Here is a 19,430-nt window from a genome sequence, read left to right as displayed (position 1 = left end):
TAGATTTGAGAATTTAATGTTCGGTAAGATTTTCATATATTTAAAGATAATATCAATTTATATTAACATTATTCTGCGTGTTGATGATATTGGGAGCAATCAACAATTTTATCCAGTTTGTTTTTCTTCTCAAAAACGACTACAATAAAACATGCTACATTGGCTACTGTTGATTTTGACCATAATTTTCAGTATATGCTTTCTAAGATTTTTTTTTTAACACCTTATTATTTGGTATATCATGACAGCTCTTAAGTTAACTTTCAGTGCTTGCTAAATTTGATAAACATATCAATTCCTTCATGAAGCTTCTCATCCTCTTATCCTATATACATATATTATTTTTAAAGCTGAATTATTTTTTATACATTTTCCATTTATTTACCAACTTTGAGACGTTCAAGTATAATGAGCACATCATTAAATTATAATATGTGATTAAATTTAATGTTTATACCTTAAAATCAGTGTTACAACAGTTTTATTAACATTAAGTTTTTAAAAGCATCAATTAAGGAGCAAATTATGTCAGTCAGTAGATTTGGTATTTATGTATTGTAAACATGCTTTGACAATGCTTTCTCCTTCATAATGCCCCTCAGAGTCATAATGACAGACTCTAGAAAGAAGATCTATCTTTTCTCAGTTGTAGACTTTTGACATCTCAGCATATTAGCTGATATAAAGAAATGTTAAGCAACTGTAAAGTATTCTTTAAATGAATATAGACATATTACAGTCTTGATAAATAATTGTAACAATGTTGACAACTTCATTGTTCTCCATTTGGTCTTGTATGAATGTACTGCATACCAAACAGGTCTTGATTTCATATTCAAACACCTCTTTATTTTCACTCCCCTGACCCTGCTTAAAATGTGTCAAATATTTTCACCAGACAGGGGAATATGTATCTGAAATGTTTAAGAATATGAAATTATAAGCACTCTCTTTTCATGTGTCTGTAAATTTTCAAGGAATCATTATACTGTCAAACAGCAAGAGGCGTAACATTATTTTTTATTTTTTTTACTCTCAGCTTCAAAGTGACCTGAAAACTATTGTTTTAGGAGCCCATAAACTCAGCACCATTAAAACAAAATGTCGAAGAATCAAATACTTGATTGGGTCTGTAGCAGGGATACCAGTATTAATTAGTCATTTTCCTAAATAAAAATGCAACGTTACAAGCTACAACTGGAGAAAAATATACCCTATTAATTATACAAACCAAATGTGTTTTGCAGTTAGATTCGTGTGGACTCCAGGATGTTAAGGGGTCTGTGAAGGTTTTGGGGATGGACATGATCCTTGACTCTCAAAACTGGATGCTCTTCCTGGCCACTGCAGGGACAGATAATACCAAAATATCAAGTAGTTTATGGCATATTATACTTAAATGCACTTGGCAAATGGATCAGAATAAGCCCAAAGTACAGATATTTATTGCATTAGGTCCATTGCAAATATATAATATTTGATTATTAATTAGTTATTGAAAAAGAAATAAAAAAACTCACATTCAGTAAATCCCACAAAATAAAAATAATATACATAAAAGCCATAAAAAATATCACATAATGCAACACTTTTCCTATAGGGCAAATGACAGCTGGTTCCTGCGTTCTGTTCTGATTCCTAGTTTCTCACCTCACAAAGTGCATGCCAGTGGGTGATGGGCTTGCGTGGGTAAGCTAGCATCTCGTTCCAGTGGTCCCTCCCAAGCCCCTCCGCATCTGGCCCTGCCCTACACACCCCTATCACTTCATTGTGTCCAACTCTGAAAGAGAAACACAACATAAGACTTGTTTTAGAAACCGTTTGCAGTGACGTTAGCTAGCTATCTCAGGACAGAAAGGATGTGCATCCAGATAAAAAGACTAAGGAAATCAGAGGAAATATTATACTTGATCAACAGGACCTTTGTAGAAATTGTCCCACATCCACCCACATATATATTTACTCCTTAATGGTTGAGCAATGTTTTGATGCCATAATCTGCCCCTTAATTACAGTGTAGCTGTCTGATTTAATAAATTTACACAGCAGTGTTTACAAGAGCAGACTGAAAGATCGCCATTAAGATGTTTGCTGCCAATATTTGAATAACAACTGCCAAGCATGAGTGGTTTCCTGACATAGTATCTGACTTAATATTATAATCATCATCATTATCATCTCTCATGCCGGAATAATTTGTCTTCAGCATGCTATGAATTCGTATGGTCACAGTTTTGATATCATCCAAAGGAGCAAGGACTGACCTGTCGTAATCCATCACCGTGATTGACAGGCTGACCTGCTCCACATTCTCAGGTGGGATGTCGAAAATGATGGCCTCATTATAGACAGGGTTCAGTGTGTTCTTTTTGGTGGTCGTCTTCCGCTTCTTCAGTCTCCGACCATCACATATGAGGGAGACTTTAACATATGGATCTACGGAAAGCAGCAAAGTGAATGTGTCTGAAGCTTTTCAGATCCATAACACAAAGAGTAAAGCTTTTTTCCACAACCAAACAGACCTAAATAATAGTTTATGCATGGAAGAACATAGTTTTATTTGCATTTATACAACAGTTCTTTCTGGTTTTAGAATCTAATTGGCTGAGAGCCATTTCCAACAGTGTGATATTCAGAATCCAACCATTTCAATGTTTGTACCACTCCGCTTGCAGTATTTCTCATGGTGGTTCATTTGTGCCGTTGTAACACAATATCACACCCGGAGCAATGCAATATGACTGTATATTGGCACGGCTGTGAAGTAATCACAGCATGCTGATATACAGCCATACTGCATTGCTATGAGTGTGATATTGCTCACTTTAATTTATTTTCTTTTTAGCTGTCTTAACCTATGTTCTGCTTGCGATTTGACAGACCCCACGGACATTTTAATATCTTACCAAATGTACTTAACATTGATGTGTCTAGCTGATGGTTTATGAGAACTCATACATAAACAAAATGTTAACCTAATAACATGCATCAAGTGTCCTCTATAAAAAAAACTGTATATCTTTTTGGGGGTTTGCAGAGACCTAAGGCATAAACAAAATGCAATTAATTTTCACATTTCTTCTGATTGACTGAAGAAAGAAACTTCTGCCTGTAGTTTAATTGGATTTATTTTCCTACAATACATTTTTGCAGGGGCGTAGAATTGGAGGACTTGTCCTTACCAATATCCAGCAAGTGCCAAACTGTCCCCAGCAATAATTTTGTTTAAACAATTAAATATATGTATGTTTAGTATTGTAATTTCGGACGCATTTCAATTCAAGACAGCAGTTCAAAACAGTTCATTTAAAAGTTCACTTCAGGAATTAACAAAGTTGCATCGATGAGTTTGACGTTTTGAAGGTGTTTGACAAAACAGAGCAAATGAAAAGAGAAAGCGCAATATATGGCTATTATTAGCTCCCTATATAAAAGCATATGGACAGAAAAAGGTTGTGCGATAAGACACACAATCTTCCAGTCTAGGATAAAGTCATTATTAGTGGATGAGGAGATACCCCCTGGCAATGTAAAGCGCTTTCAGTTCTTAGAAAATGCGCTATATAAATGTAAATGCAGTCAATCAGATTCGCATTAAAGGTGTTTTTTTTTTTTTTTTTTTTTTTACAGCGGAGTAAATAAGAATTAGAATAATCCTGGGACCAATTTGATTCATTTTTAAATAAAGTGATGCGTGATAAAGACAACCAGCACTCTGATGCTGATGTTGTTGGTTCACAAAATAACAGCTGTGTAATCATTGGGTCTCATTCATGAAACACGAGCAGAACGAATTTTTGTGTAAATCGCGTGTAAAGTGGTTCTGGCGTAAATTTTCGGATTCATTAAAACGTTCGTATTTTCCAAATGTTAGTTGGTACGAAAGAAATCTACACCTGCTCCCAGCCACGCGTAAATAGTGCGTTTAACGTCTGAACGTTTTGCTCATTAATACGGCAGCATTTTAATTCTTAATCGGGTACATATTTACACAGCATTTTGAAAAAAAAAATTATATATAGTAATTACATACGGTTTTTCTTTTCACTTCTGAGACTGTTCGATTAACAGATGAAACTCTATTAACATCGTCTGTAATATGCTGCCAAGCATCCTTTTTTTAGGACCTGATACGCCACTATGTACGCTTGAAAATAAAACGTGGCGTTTTGAATGAACTTCTGATAATAAAACTTCAATTTCTGCAGCTGAGAAATTTTAATTTTCATTCGCTTTTGAAAAGACGTGTTGGAATCATTCGTTTGGTGTCATAATATGATGCTCATATATAGTTGTCAGTCGGATTTAATGGGAGGGATTTATGGTAATTGAGAGTGAGCGTGCACGCGCGTCCCATTTACGACTGATTGGAATTCATTAACACACACACACATTTCACTATCACATCTGACGTTTACGAAGTTTTTGTGAATCAGGAGAAGAGTTTTCGGGAAGTTCTCTTTACGCGCAAATCACTCACATATTTACTCGTATATTTACGAATGTTTCATGAATGAGACCCATTGTCTGTTAAACATACTTAAAAAAAGTGTTTAGGAGTTATGAATATGTTGGCAAACATAAGCTATAGTTGAAGACTTTAGGTTACATGAAACTGTGATCAAAGGTCTATCAAAACAGCAAAAATGAATGGGTGTTTTTTTTTTGGGGGGGGGGTGTCTTGGGGGTACTTGGGTTTACTGTATGTCCTCACCAATTTTAAAAGCAAACCTACGCTCTTGCATTTTTGTATTTAAAACCTTAATATATTGGATACTATTGACATTTTTTTCAAAAGTGCATGTCTAAATTGTGATTTAATTGATTATTTAGGTCTCAACAGTTTCTGTAAATAAGAAGAGAACTGATTCAAAAATTCCAATTATTATTTTCACTGTCATTGGAGTTTCTAAATCAGGGGTGTCTAATCCTGCTCCTGGAGGGACACTAGTATGCAGAATTGAACTCAAATCCTAATTAAACAAAGCTAATCAAAGTCTTTAGGATATTAGCAAATATTCTGGGGTAGGGAGCTAAACTTTGCAAGGAGCAGGTTTGGAACCCCTAAGCATAAAGACAGTACAATTGTGATGGACAGAAAATGAGGGTTAACACTGACCAGAGTAGCCGGTTATGTCCATGGCTTTCAGATTGCGACACTTGATGACGGTGAGGGTCATGCGTCCAGCCGTGGGAAGATAGCAAAGAGAATACATAATTTCACCCAGATCAACACTCTCCTGAAAGAAAGAAAGAAAGAAAGAAAGAAAGAAAATAGCATTACAAATGATTGATTGAATGATCTGCAGGATCTTCAGCATATTGTAAGAATATTTTTATTGTAATATATTGTAAGATGAGTCTTTCTCGAGAGAGCACTTCATGCGACTGCAAACAAAATCCTTATCGACTGACTCTCCAAATAAACTTTTATTTGCCTCGTCAACAACAACATAGCTTGGGAGGTATTGGATTAATGTTTGCTCATCAGGTTTAAACAAAGCCATATTCTATATTAAATCTATAAAAACTTCAGGGAGAAAACAGCTACACAGTTGTGGAAAGAAATCTGACTTTTCTAATAAAGCAAGCATTTTCCAGGAAGACATTAAGACTTTCATAACAGCTGTGTTTGTGCGTGGAAGCGTTTCTGTGGGATGTATAGTTTGGGTGGCTGGTTCCCGTGCGATTAAATAACTCAATTTTGAAAGAGACAAATCTAGCTTCTCTGACCTTTACTAGCTTTCCAGAGGTGGTAAAGATTATTCTAAAAGGCCCGTGTGTATTTTGCTATTTACAGCCCTTCAGTCCTGGAATAAGACAGCAATAACTGCTTCAAAGGCAGCTACAAATAATTATTAATCTGTCAAGTAACAATATAAATGTCTTTACTGTCACTCATTATTTCTGACAAAGCCATTTGTTAACAAATGCAGTTGCCCATAATTGACAAGATTATATCTCAACACTGATTATATATCAAACAGATGTGGTACCTCCTCTGTTGTATTATGACGTCAGATCCCTTTCTGTCACATCCTATCCCCTCCTCTGACTGCTCTTGTTATCCACACCACAACTGTTGAATACAGAGAGCCACTGGCTAGTTCTGGAGTCACATCTACGATCAGCATCTATGTCCAAAACAATTCACAAATCTTTTTGGGGCAATAATACCCTTCCTGTTTTGACTGGCCAGCTTCCTCTCCTCCAGATCTGAATGGCCTTGTGCCGCAGTAGCAATGTGCTCCAAAAACAGAGAACAAAATTAGACCTTCAAACGTCAGCTAAAGATAAAATAGAGGGTTTCAATGTGCAGGCGGAAGTGTATAGGAGCAGGGCTGCAATCTATGGCTCCGACTATTTTAGGAATTGAGAGTTACTAGCTTCTTTCCGCAGTTGGGGGCCTTAGAGCAGCTGGTCTGGTTCTGAGAGTCAGTTTTTGTCCCTAAAGGGCAGTTGTAATACTCTTATAATGGAGCACAACAGGTCGAAATCTCTCCACTGCCTTTCCAACACTAAACATCAATACTTCAGAATTGTAGCTATGAGGCAAAGCAAAGTAGCTATGAGGCATCTCTTCAAAGTTGAAGAGATGAGAAGGAAATGGCATGAGAATGATCCAAATGTTAGAAAATACAACATAAGTGCTTTGACAGACACCGAAATGTGCATCCCTGTCAAGCAGACAACAGAGAAATGAATAAATATGCTGAAAACAACACAATGAGGAAATTAATGAGCCTGAAAGAGAATGATGCATCAATTAAGTAGGAAGACGCAATTGCATTTCCCAAACAGGAATGACTCATCACAGATTCTCTCTGTGGTGAACAAAATGAAACGCTGTCACCACTTACTTTGTCTTTGAAGCAGGAAGGCAGAGGGAAGTCATTGTTAAATGCATCTGAATCACTGTAAGTGAGGTGAGTGTGACAAACTATGCCTTTCACCTCTACACATCATCTAGCAATTTAACAAGTCAGTAATGTAATAATATATAACATAACGTCAAACCCGTGTGCATATTACCACTTAAAAAGGGTTTAATGTTTCAGGTGCTGTGAGATATCATAGATTCTGAACTAAGTGCCCAAACCTTTTTCTTTACCTAACCTTTACAACCTTTTTTTTCTTCAGATATCTAGTAGTATATGCCTATTATAAGGCTAAATACTTTTATATTATTCCAACGCTAACTATTAAAGTGATAGTTTATCCAAAAAGAAAAAAAATATTATCATTTACTCACCCTCATGTTGCTTCAAACCTGTATGACTTTATATGTGAAATACAAAATAGGATATTTTAAAAAATGTCTCGTTTTGCAGTCCAAACAATGAAGGTCAATGGGGTCCACTGGCGTTGTTCTGGATCCCGTTGACTAGTATAATGATAACATATGATATATATTATATGAACGAAAAAAGTTATATCACTCTTTAAAATATATTCTATTTACTGAAGAAGAATGAAAGTCACATAGATTCTGAATGGCATGAGGGTAAGTAAATGATGACTGAATTTTCATTTTGGGGTGAACTGGTCCTTTAATAAAAGCTGTCCTTAAAAATCCCTCATAAATGTCATGACTGGTGCGGTTACATAAGCTCTGATATATTAACTCAGGCGTAGTGAGTAGGATTCATTATCATGTAGGCCAATCTGACTAAGCAACCTAAAAAAATACTACAGAGGAAACTGTTTATGTTCCTTTGACCTAAAAATGTACTGCCAATAACATTTCTTATTGTAGTCTGCAGTCAGTGGGACGGTAGAACCAACTCAATTCCACACCTGTTGGATTAGTCATGGCTGTCGTTTGAAGGCTCTGGCTTGATAATCATGCTTCCTGTGGGTCTGGAAACTGGCAAGTGTATCTATATTTGGAAGGGGTATGTGGGTGCCCTGAAAGGGTGACTCAGTTTGCCGATGAGTCTCCCCTACACCTAGCTTTACATAACAGATCAATCTATCCGTCAATCTATCCGTTCACATGTGTGCAGTCAGTTCCCCTTGAGCTCTGTTTGACTGAAGAAGAAGTATGTGACCAGTTAGTACATATGTGAATACAGCTGTCCTTGTACTTCTGTTCATCCATTTGTTTGTTTATTTTCCAAAGAAATCTTTGTCTAGCCAACATTCAGTTTGTCTTGACAAATTTGGTTACAGATACATTTCTTTGAGTTTGTATTCATTAAAGTTACTCTTCCTAAAATTCAAATTATACTTCCTGTTTGCCACCTTAACTCAAATTCAATACAAATTTAATTAGAAAGACGTTCCCAATTGAACACTGAATGGCGGACAACGATTCCAAAAATCTGGTCTAATTAAGATATCTGAGGAAAGTACTGGTTATGGCCTTTGATTTTCTATATGGACTGTACTTACTGTAGTTGCAACAAGTATGTCCTTCCAAACCACAGCTTCGCGTGATAGGTCAGACAGCTCAAACAGGTTATCAACCACCACCTCACCGATCATGTCATGACTCGTAAAGCGGTCAAAGTCGAACACGCTGAAGTGCAACTTGCGATTGCACAGCTCACTGTACTCCACAGGGAAGCAGAATGTCTCGTCGAACGTGGGGTTAAGCGTCTTGCGGTGGACCCTCGTCTGAAACTTCTTTTTGCGCTCTGGAAGCAGGTAGATCTTCACGTAGGGGTCAGAGGTGCCTGTGAAGTCTTTGGCGGGCAGGTCCAGGGCCTTTAGAATGCGAACCACTAGAGCTTGTTCCTCGTAGTCGTAGCTGAGGGCAAAGCTCAGCTTGCCGCACGTCTCTACCGGCTCCTTGGCGCCCTCTTCAGAGTCCACAGACTTCTGCTTGTACAGCTCAGGTTTGATACGACCGATACTGACTGTGGACGACTGGCGCACAGGTAGAGTGTCCATGGTGAAGTCCACACTGGTCACATTCATCTGCCGCGGAAGGTGTCGGCGGAAAGAATTGTGCCTATAACAAAAGAGAAGAACTTTATTGCTACTTATGAAAAAATTTATCAAAATATTTTGTAGTTACTAATGGATCTTCTGTAGTAAAAGGATGCCATCAGGATGAAAGTTCTAACATGCAGAGGATCCATTTGAGGAAGTGAGCAAGTGCTAAATTTGACCAAATCTGTTCTGATGGGAAAAACCTCGTCTACATCTTATGGTCTGAGTGTGAGTTAGTTTTCAGCAAAATGTAATTTTTAGGGGAACTATGCCATAGTAGCAAGGTTTCTTTTAGATAGTTACTCCCTAGCACTTAAGTATGGCATGTTTGATTTCATTTTTAGCAACCTTTATATTGTAGTCTTGACAATATTTCAATATCACAATAGTTAGACTTGGATCTTTTTTACTAGAAAACCTATTTTCAACACTCATCATGACTCATGAAGAAATCATAGTTCTTTATCCTTGGTGTTTCCTAGCAACTAGCACCTTTAGGACGATGACAACAAACATATGACAATGACAGCATGATACGAAAAAGTGATGTATTATATCATTTAACATAATTAACTTGTGTTATATTAATCATAATATTTACCAAATGTTTACTTTTTTTGCTGCTTATAAGTCTGTAAAGAAAAGCTCTCTCATTTTAGTTTGTCCAACTCTGGTCTGTCACCTGCACGTTTACTGTACATTACGCCTTGCAATTTGCACAAACATCCTGGAACAATGCAATGATGAATTGAAGATAGACCGTAATTAACTGCTGTCTTTGGATGTTTGGAAGATCACTTCTTTTTTATTAGAACATATACCTGTCAGTCACCTGTTGCAAAATAAACTAAAACCGTATCACTACATGAAATAAAACCTCTCTACTCATTTGATTTTGGTTCATGCGAGCTATCTAACAATAGTATTTTATCTTATTACAACAAAAGTTCATTTTTGCAGGAATGGGCATCATGCTCATGCATGGTTAAATTAACTGTACATACTTCAATAAAACATTGTAACTTAAGCACTAAAGAAACAGACCTGAATTCCAGCTTAGATAATAAATGCATTTAATTGATATTTTTTGCTTTATACGTGGAAAAAATTATGTAATTTCTTACTGCACTTAATGGGTTGTGGCTGTGAGTCAAATCTTTGAAATCATCACTTGAGGCATTGTAAAACAATAAGGAGTTACATAATAATAACAATTCACATATCTTCAGTTTCTTCTCCAGAAAACTAAATGATTAAAAACCTACAATAGTGCATTAACTCATTAGAAGTAGTTTAACTTGATCTTCTTCACAACATAGTTCTGCTCACTTTAGTGATCAACCGACCATGAAATGACCATCTCAAAGAAACTAGCTTACATTTAGCATATTTTAAAGTCTTTTGAAGAAGGTTTGCCATTATTCCAAGGCATACAGTGTCTGGCTCTTTATTTATTTTATTGTTTCTTTAATATTAGAAGTGAAACTCGAATCCATGTGATGTATTTCCAGATAAGTTAATATTTAAGAAATGACAGAAGAATGGGTGGGGGGGGGGGGGGGGGGTGTCAACCCAAGTACAGCCAAACAGTCTCTCACAATAACCTTTAAGTAGCTTTACCTAACTTTTTTATGCACCCCATCAATGTGCACCCCATCAAGGACACCTTATTTGTTACAGCACGTTGAAGTTTTTAATGACAGTTCTTTGGCTTATCAATAATGGATTCCATGAAAATCTGAGCACAGCTGTTCCTCACCTCTCCAATCGGGCAAACGGTCACAGCATGTCAGGGCTATTGCGTGGCAACACTAATTACATCCCTGCTTTCTTTAAACACGGTTCCACGTGAAACAAAGTGAAGAAAAACTGATTGTTTAATTGCTGGGGTCATGTAATTCTGTTGCCATGGCAATGTGACTCTAGGGCTCTGATTGGTGAACTATAGTGATTAATGGGCGTATGCAGCAACCAGGAGATGTGCCATCAACAGGGTGAATATGTAAAAATAGAGTTTTGATAATAATAACAAAGAATAAAAAAACTATTTTATCCCTAAATTCCTTTTATTTGGATATATATATAAATATACAGTATATATATATATATATATATATATATATATATATATATATATATAGTTAACATTTAATAAATAGAGAAATGTAGATGCTGTACACATACACAGTACTATACACACATACATACATACACACATACATACATACATACATACATACATATATATATATATATATATATTATATATATATATATATATATATATATATATATATATATATATATATATCCATCTATATATAGAAGCAACATTTTTCACTTTTACACCAATATTATTTTACATATATTGTTTAACTAACATTTAAATTAATTATTTTTGTAATAATATAAATATTTTAAAATTATACTGTATAGATTTTTTTTGTAGTATAAATAGATGCTCAGTAACAGAAAATGGTTTTCAAAATGATTTTTATTTTAAATGCTGGTGCAGCTTAGGTTGTTTTATTTCTAGCTGGAAGGCAGCCATGAAAAACATAAATGTGGATATCTCATAAATGAAAAAAACAGCTGCTCTGTCATTTGCTGCATTCAAAGGCACACAGTGATCAAAAACCATTCAGTATGTGTTTATCATTCAGTAAAGGCATCCCTGTATAAGCATATCCTCTCAATTATACCAAGCATATAAGTTATTTACTCAAGTGGCAATAATGAAATGATTAACTCCCTTCTGTAGTGTCATACAATGCGCAATCCAGCATCAAAAGTAGATCTCTATGTACTGTACTTTATCATGCAATTGGCATTCAGATGTGTGCATCACCTGGAGGATGATGTAGGTTCAGTGGTCTGCCTCTGGATTTTGGCCTGCTTGCTCAGATGGTTATGCAGGGCCTGCTGCACCTCAGCAGGTATGTCTGGTGATGTCTGGCTGATCTTCATGGCTGCCTCCAGAATCTTAACCGAGCTGCGCCCATTGACCTTCACTTCTGGTACCTTCCTCTTCTTATCGTTCTCATCCTCATGCTGGATTTGCGATGGCTGCCTTCCCACAGTTCCAATTGCCTTGGCCTCAGGATGAGGAGAAACGGAACGAGTTACCGGAGGTCGGGCTGGGGACAGGGGAGCCTCAGGCAGCACCTCCAGCCGGCAGCTGTCAGCATTGGATGAGAGCGCCTTGCTTCTCCAAATGGGCCAGCACAGCTTCCAAAAGACAAAGAGAGAGACTACCAAAAGGGCGAGCCCACAGAAACCTACGACCACAGCTAGGAGACTTACAGAGATGTCTACAAGCAACAAGAGGAAGAGAGAGAGAGAGAGAGAGAGAGAGAGAGAGAGAGAGAGAGAGAGAAAAGAGGCAAGATTGGAAGGAGAGTGTGTTGAGGAGATTGTGAAGAACAGAAGGCGAGGGGAAAAGGAGACGAGGACAGGAGAAAGAGATAAATGATCACCAGACAAGCAGACAGAGAGCACCAGCAACAATAAATTATGCATGACAGACAAACAGGAGAAAGAGGGAGAGAGAAAAAGAAAAGAAAGAGAGGGCAAGGTATAAGAAAAAGAAGACTAAAAATGTGCTTGTTTAGTAAAGCAGAGATTAGAGTCATTTTACTCCCCATTTTGGTGGTCCATGCAACCAAAGAATAAAAAAGTTGTTTCACAGGGACTCAAAAAACTTAATTTAAAAATGTTAATTATCTCAGTCACAATTTTGATGCTAAAAGGTCTCTGAATGAGTGGCACTGTTGAACCTACATATGTGTCCAACAGGTGCAAGAGTTTCCGCTACTTAGTGCACTGCACAGTGCAACACATAATTATAGTTGGTTGCTGTATCATGAAGAGAGTTTTAGCACCATACTGCTAATGGTGCTACTAACCAATTAGAAATGAGCTACAGAGATGGACTTATTCTCATACATTACCACTTCCCTGAAAAATAAAAAATATGATTATAAAAATATATTGATATCATTTGCATCAGCATTCTGTCATGTAATTTTATTTCTGGCTTCTGATACACTTGGCCATACTTCATTGTGAACCTTAGTCCCCACTGTATGCAGTATAGAACATCTTGTGCTGTCTGATGTTTCAAGAGACTGTTAAGCCTATGTCACTTGTAGCTCTGTATTTTAATTTCGGTTTGCTCTGGGCTTCAGGGTTAAAACAAACATATTGACCAAGATTTACACAATAAATTAATGCACAAAACATTAATGGATTGCATTAGTGTTACTCATCCTAGTGTGGTGCTGTAGGTTACACACTTAATTGAATAGGGATACGTTTTTGGCAAACAAATCAAATTACATATATTAAAACATGCAGATTTTGTAGATCAAATATATGCGTTATTCACGTGTAGTACTTAAAGTAATTTACTACGTTTTATCGGGGAAAACTAGCGAGTTTTTCATGCAGTATTTTTTTACGAAACGTCTGACGCAAGAAATGTTACACCTTCAGAAAAAAAGGTTAAAAAAAAAGAAAAGTACTTCAGGCACTAATATTTACTTTTAAAGTTCTAATATGCACCATTTAGGGGTAAATGGTGTATCTACACACATGTGTATCTTGCAGCTTTTGTACCTTAGTATACCGGCCCAGTGAAATAAAACTGAAAACGAATAGTGTTGCTAATTTCTAACTTTTTGCTCACTGAAAATGAACAAGTGGAACCGTCTGCCAGCGTAATGGATGATTTCAGGTAATGTTAAGAATGTTTCTATAACCGTGAACAAACTTTTCAAACTTTCAGCGATCTTACTTGGCGCGCTCGTGTGAGCTTACCTCGCTAATAAAGTTCCAGGGGAAATATGTTTGTAAAATGATGATAAAACATCGTTTAGGTTACATTTACCTGAACTTCCTTTACCTGGTATGTTGCTCTCCAGTGGAAATATATCCGCGCATTTCTCCCGGTCGACGTGCCCGGCGAGGCACAGCTCCGTCACTATTTGGATAGCCCTTTGGCACAGGCTGATGCCGTCCTCTGTGCGGACATTCATGTCTTTCCTATTAATCCATTGTATGTTGGACGCTGCGTGAGGGCGAGGGTTCATTGGGGCCACCATGTGAGCTGCTAAGCGCAGCTGATGCATAAGGGAATGGAGAGAGAGTGATGAATCTAAGTCCATGTCCTCCGCGCAAAGGCGCACCAGATTCTTTGGCGCGGGGAAACATTGTTAGGGGCATTTCTACACTGCCCAATCGGAGACACGCGTTGTCTAGAGAGGGAGGAACATAAATAGAACGCAAAATATACATTATGTTCTCATTATTTGAGGGAAAACAAGTTCTTCCAGTGGAACATGCTTTTTCTTTGAGAATGAGCTGTAAGCAAACTGCCCTGTATGCAGTATGATGTTTATTTCTATTTTATATGCATATATGCATCCTATACATGACCACTCATTTCTTCATAATTGTTTTTTTTTTTTTTTATTGTACTTGTATTTGCTTTACCTGATCTACTTTAAAGCTCTTTGATAAAGTTCTGTGTAATAGTTCATTGAACGTATTTTTACTTTATTATCAATTATTTATACAAAAGGAGTTTACAAATGAAATGTAAACATTAATTTTCAGAGGTAGAAACAAGTCAGATATGAATAGACCTTGTATTTAATAGAAAACAAGAGGTTTAATGAATGAGAGAACACTATGTGCTTGACTCAGTGCTGCTCATACAGTCTGACAATCTCCTTGACAACCAAACACAAACTGGGGAGCAGTAGAGGCATCATCCTCATGCAGACCCATGTGTATGTGGCTTTGCCCTGTAAGACCATCGACTTCAGAGAATGCGCTTGTCTCACTAAACACATGGACATAGTTTTGCCTGGTTGATTTATACAGGCAGACTGGATATAGAACAAAAGTTTCTGGGTTCAGTCAAAACCCTGACTGACCCAGTATGTAGCAGATCTTTTTTGAATAAGTGACCGCAATTGAAAATCTCCACATAGTTGTCTCTGCAGTTTATTAATATTATTATTAATGTTTCTAACATATTTAATTTAATCACGAATTTAATATCAGTGTGGATTCCATTTCATTGTTCCTGTGCCACTGAAATGTCAATAAATAAATAAATAAATGAAAGTAATCAAACTGTTTTCCAATTAGTTTAATGTAATCAACATTTTCTTTGCAGTTTATGCATCCTTGAGTCTCGCTTCTGTTCTGTTTGGATGTGACCATTTTCTTTCCTAATGCATTTGTTGAACACAATAACAGTGTAATGCTATAGAAAAAACGTGACCTGGTTTCTTAGAGGTGTGTGCGTGTGTGTGCACGTGCCCTGTGCTGGGAATATCTCTTTCCAGGAATGACAACCATGAAAATGATTGCCATCAAGTACTTACTCTCAGGCTTAAGTGGCATGTTATTCTCTCATGAAGTCTACTCAGTCTGCTAGCAATGGGGGCTGTCCGTGGTGCTGAAATGTAATTATAATAGGCTGTACTTACAGCTAAGAGCCACTATTGTGTTGGATAAAGTTCAGATGAATGTTAATGTGCAAGAGCTAATGTAATAAATGCAGCACTTACAAATATTTTGCTCATATCAGCATAGATAAATGCAGGTCTCTTACCAAATTTGGGAATAAATGCAGGTATTTTACCACATTTTAGGAATATTTCACCAAAAAAAAAAAAAAAAAAAAAAAATTGCTGATAATTTACTTAACCTCAGGCCATTCAAAATGTAGATGAGATTTGGAGAAATTTAACATTAAGTCACTTGCTCACCAATGTATCATGTGCAGTGAATGGGTGCCGTCTGAATGAAAGTGTAAACCACTGATAAAAACATCACAATACTCCACACTATAATCCATCACAATAATCCAATTGACATGACTCTAGTCCATTCATTAACATCTTATCAAGCATAAAGCTGTGTGTTTGTAGTAAACAAATCCATTATTGAGAATTTTTAACTTCAAACTGTTACTTATGGCTAAAATTTGACTCATCTATCATTTTGGCAAGTGGAAAAAAGTTGTCTCATTAGAATCAGCACAGTTCAAGCACTATTTACAAGTTAAAACAGTATAAAACAATTATATAGAATGTCAGTGTATTTTTATTTGAGAGTACAACAAAAAATTGACTTTTTCCCTGGAGGAAGTGTTTTTTATGGATTATGGTTTCATATTTTGTCCAGAAGTGACAGTAAAAAAAAAGGCATTTACTGCAGAGTATTCATTGGTGAGCAACTGATGTAATGCAAAATTTCTGTAAGTCTTTTCTGATGTAAAAAAAAAAAGAAAAGAAAATTAAGGTGCATTTTGGATGGCCTGAGGGTGAGATTTTTGGGTGAACTCTAACTTTATGATATAGTCAGTTATATCTGCATCATTCTCAGTAATAATGCTGATAAGTATGAGAGACTAGTGCAGCTTCTGGTCATAAAATGTATTTATTTTTGAACCAACACCATTTGGCACATGTAAGAACAGAATGGCTGGTTCGGTTCAATAGGTCAGTCAAAACACTGTATTTATACAGCATTAAATAGCATGTGCAGATTCCATAACCTAAAATAATGACGAATATATTTAAGATAAGTAATGTCAATTAGCATTTCAATGATACGGTTCTTATGGCACGCCATTAAGTACAGACGCTCCCATGGCTCACATGTCCATAAACATCCATTAGAGCAGCAGGAAGATGCAGAAACCCAAATTACTCTTGTAACTATCTCTTTATTTACAGAGAGAATCTCACACTCTCGGCATGGAGGAAATATCACTTAGATTTGTTTTCATGACACTGAAAGCTATTTGGGAGATGAAACAGTAAAAACAATGTGCAAGGACTTGTTCTTAAATGTTGGCACATTTCAGGCATGTAATTTTGGGTTTATGTTTATACAGCAGTTTTTTTTTTTTTTTATTCCTGATTTATCTTAGCAATACTGCATCTATGTTCTGTCACTTCTTTAACTTCCAGTTTTTATCCTTTGTGCAATCATACTGTGTAATTAAGATATACTTCCTCACATGCTATTTTGTTGTAGCCAGAAAGGAGCAAGATAATGTTGTTTTTCGTACAAAGTATATGGTGATTGCATGTTAAAGGATATGATGTGTTTTATTTTGTGTTTAAATTCATATACAGTATAAGAGGTTGCAAAACATTATATTTTAAAGGAATAGTTCACCCAAAAATATTAATATAATAACTGCTGAATATTTTCTTACCCTCAGGCCATCTAAGATGTAGATGACTTTGTTTTTAAATCGGAACAGAAATGTAGCATTACATCACTTGTTTACCAAGGGATCCTCTGCAGTGAGTGCCGTCAGAATGAAAGTTCAAACATCTGATAAAAACATCACAATAATCCACAACATGACATCAGTTAACATCTTGTGAAGTGAAAATATTACTTGTGAATTATAATGGTTTTTATCAGTGCAGAGATTCCATCGGTGAGAAAGAGTTTTAATGCTAAATTTCTCAAAAACAAACTCAAAACAAACTCATCTACATCTTGGATGCCCTGACAGTGAGTTAATATTCAACAAATTTTTATTTTGGGTAAACTACCCCTTTAAGTCATTTTTGTTTTGCGGTTCAAAGAAAGCATGCTGACCTTTAACTAAGTTAAATTCGACTCCTTGTTTCTCCTGCCACTAATTAGAAGCTGTTGTTTTCCTTTAATCACAGGGTTAACAGACAGTATCCTAGGGCCACTAGTATAATTTGCTACATCCTTTCTCATTCCTTGAAAGGTTAAATTAATTCTTCATCTGTGTTAAGGTTCATTGCCCAAGAATCCCATTGTAGGATTGTAAAAGTCACCCTTTTTATAACAAAGTAACTGCTTACAATTATTTTTTTTAAAGATTATTTTCTGTATTTCCCTAGCTAGCTAGTACTAATTCAGTGACAAAAAGACAATAATGCATTGAATGTGCATTCCAGAAAAAGCTGTAAATACATCAGCAAAAACGTGTTGTTCTCTTAGAATAACTGCTTCTTGACTATCAATAGAGGACCTGCATAAGCGCACATTCACAAACACACTCTGAAATTGCTGATCATCTTTTCACACACAACTACATTGTCATGCGCACACACATACACACATCTAAAGATGAGAAGAGGTTAGTTAGAGCCTCATACCGAGCTGTCCTGAGTGATTACCTCTGCATGGCTAACCCGCTGGACACCCCCTGTGATTGTGAAGTCATTATTCATAAAAGAGGCGATTCTTGCATAACTACAGTAAACATTTCTTGTGGTGCATTTCTATCAGTCATGTTCTGATTTAAAAAGCTCAATCGCAATTGTTCGGTAGTGTTCTTTTTGCAAGATATTAGTATCCATGAAACAATGTTTTGAAGGCTGGTATTTTTTATTTTATTTGAATGTGAATTCAGAATCTTTTTTTTCAAATGCATATTATCATTTCCATCATTATTTTTATGCATTTCATCGTAATGTGTGTCCTGTAATGTATATGTCAAAGTCAAGTGTATTCTCATTTATAATTCATTTCAGTATAACAAAAAAAAAAAAGCTAAATAAATTAATAAATTAATAAAAAGAGAAAAAAAAATCTGATTCTAAAATGCATATTCTAATTATCATAATTGACATAATTACCTAAGTATACTAATTGTTTTGCCATTTTCAAACAAAAACACTCAATTTGTATTTTTCTCTTATTACAAATCTTTGTTTTCTCCCATTGTCCATGAGGGAAAAAATCAAAAGGAGCAAGCCTGACGAATAAAAACAGTTCTTGCATCCTCTTGTTGGTGCTATCGTTTCAAGGATCACCATGGTAACAAATGACATTAAAATGTCAAAACAGAGCCAATTGGAAACTGTATGCAGGCTGTTACAATCATGCTCAATTGTTTAGTAGCTGATATTTGTCAATGTATAGGAACATCTTGATTGTTCTAACAATATGTGATTAGAATGACAATAGGATGCCTTTTTATAGTTATTATGTTGACAACATCTGTTTTAGCACCAATGGAGATTTGTGCAAACAAACAGATGTGCTACTTCATATTAATGTTGTAACAATGAGTATGAAGTATTTTCTATATCTATATAAGGTCAGTTATTAGTGTGGTTTAGCATGACAACACAAATAAATATTAAATCTGAAGATATCCCCATCAGTATTTTAAAATGGTCATATTTTGAACATAAAGAGCATTATACAGTGATTGTCAATATGAAACACCCTCACAAGACTCCCAAAGCACATCCATGGTGTGACATTTGCATGTGTGTGTGTGTATATGCCCATGCAAGAATGCTCTGGACCGCAGCTTTACTCTCAAATAGGCGTTTCCCGTTCATCAGTCTTGCTCTTTGATTGCCCCGTTGCCAAGGCAACCCCATCGCCAGTCAATACTGGGGACTGCCGGTGGAGGTCTTCCTTACTGTCTGGCTGAGCTATAATTAAACTCCAATTAGACTGAGCAT

At 36.1% G+C, this 19,430-nt stretch overlaps 1 protein-coding gene across 1 annotated transcript; it reads right to left on the bottom strand.

The window, feature by feature from the left end:
* Nucleotides 1-1,045: 1,045 nt before the first annotated feature.
* Nucleotides 1,046-14,036, bottom strand: LOC113083325 (synaptotagmin-10-like). Its single transcript, XM_026254478.1, has 7 exons — nucleotides 13,841-14,036; nucleotides 11,786-12,248; nucleotides 8,395-8,956; nucleotides 5,120-5,240; nucleotides 2,265-2,436; nucleotides 1,651-1,780; nucleotides 1,046-1,344 (listed from the first exon to the last, which is right to left on the bottom strand). The coding sequence occupies exons 1-7, from the start codon at nucleotides 14,025-14,027 to the stop codon at nucleotides 1,273-1,275; spliced, it is 1,707 nt and encodes a 568-aa protein (XP_026110263.1). The 5' UTR covers nucleotides 14,028-14,036; the 3' UTR covers nucleotides 1,046-1,272.
* Nucleotides 14,037-19,430: the final 5,394 nt, after the last annotated feature.

Source organism: Carassius auratus, unplaced genomic scaffold (genome assembly GCF_003368295.1).
Source record: "Carassius auratus strain Wakin unplaced genomic scaffold, ASM336829v1 scaf_tig00037770, whole genome shotgun sequence".
Classification (NCBI taxonomy): Eukaryota; Metazoa; Chordata; class Actinopteri; order Cypriniformes; family Cyprinidae; genus Carassius; species Carassius auratus.
Note: the sequence above shows the minus strand (reverse complement) of the source record. Positions and strands in the feature narration are given on the sequence as shown.

Coding starts and splice junctions, on each gene's coding strand:
- LOC113083325 (XM_026254478.1), bottom strand. CDS start 14,027: ATGAACCCTCGCCCTCACGCAGCGTCCAACATACAATGGATTAATAGG. Junction 12,249..13,840: donor ACTGGAGAGCAACATACCAG/GTAAAGGAAGTT, acceptor TGTTGCTTGTAG/ACATCTCTGTAAGTCTCCTA. Junction 8,957..11,785: donor GAACCTACATCATCCTCCAG/GTGATGCACACA, acceptor CTTTTGTTATAG/GCACAATTCTTTCCGCCGAC.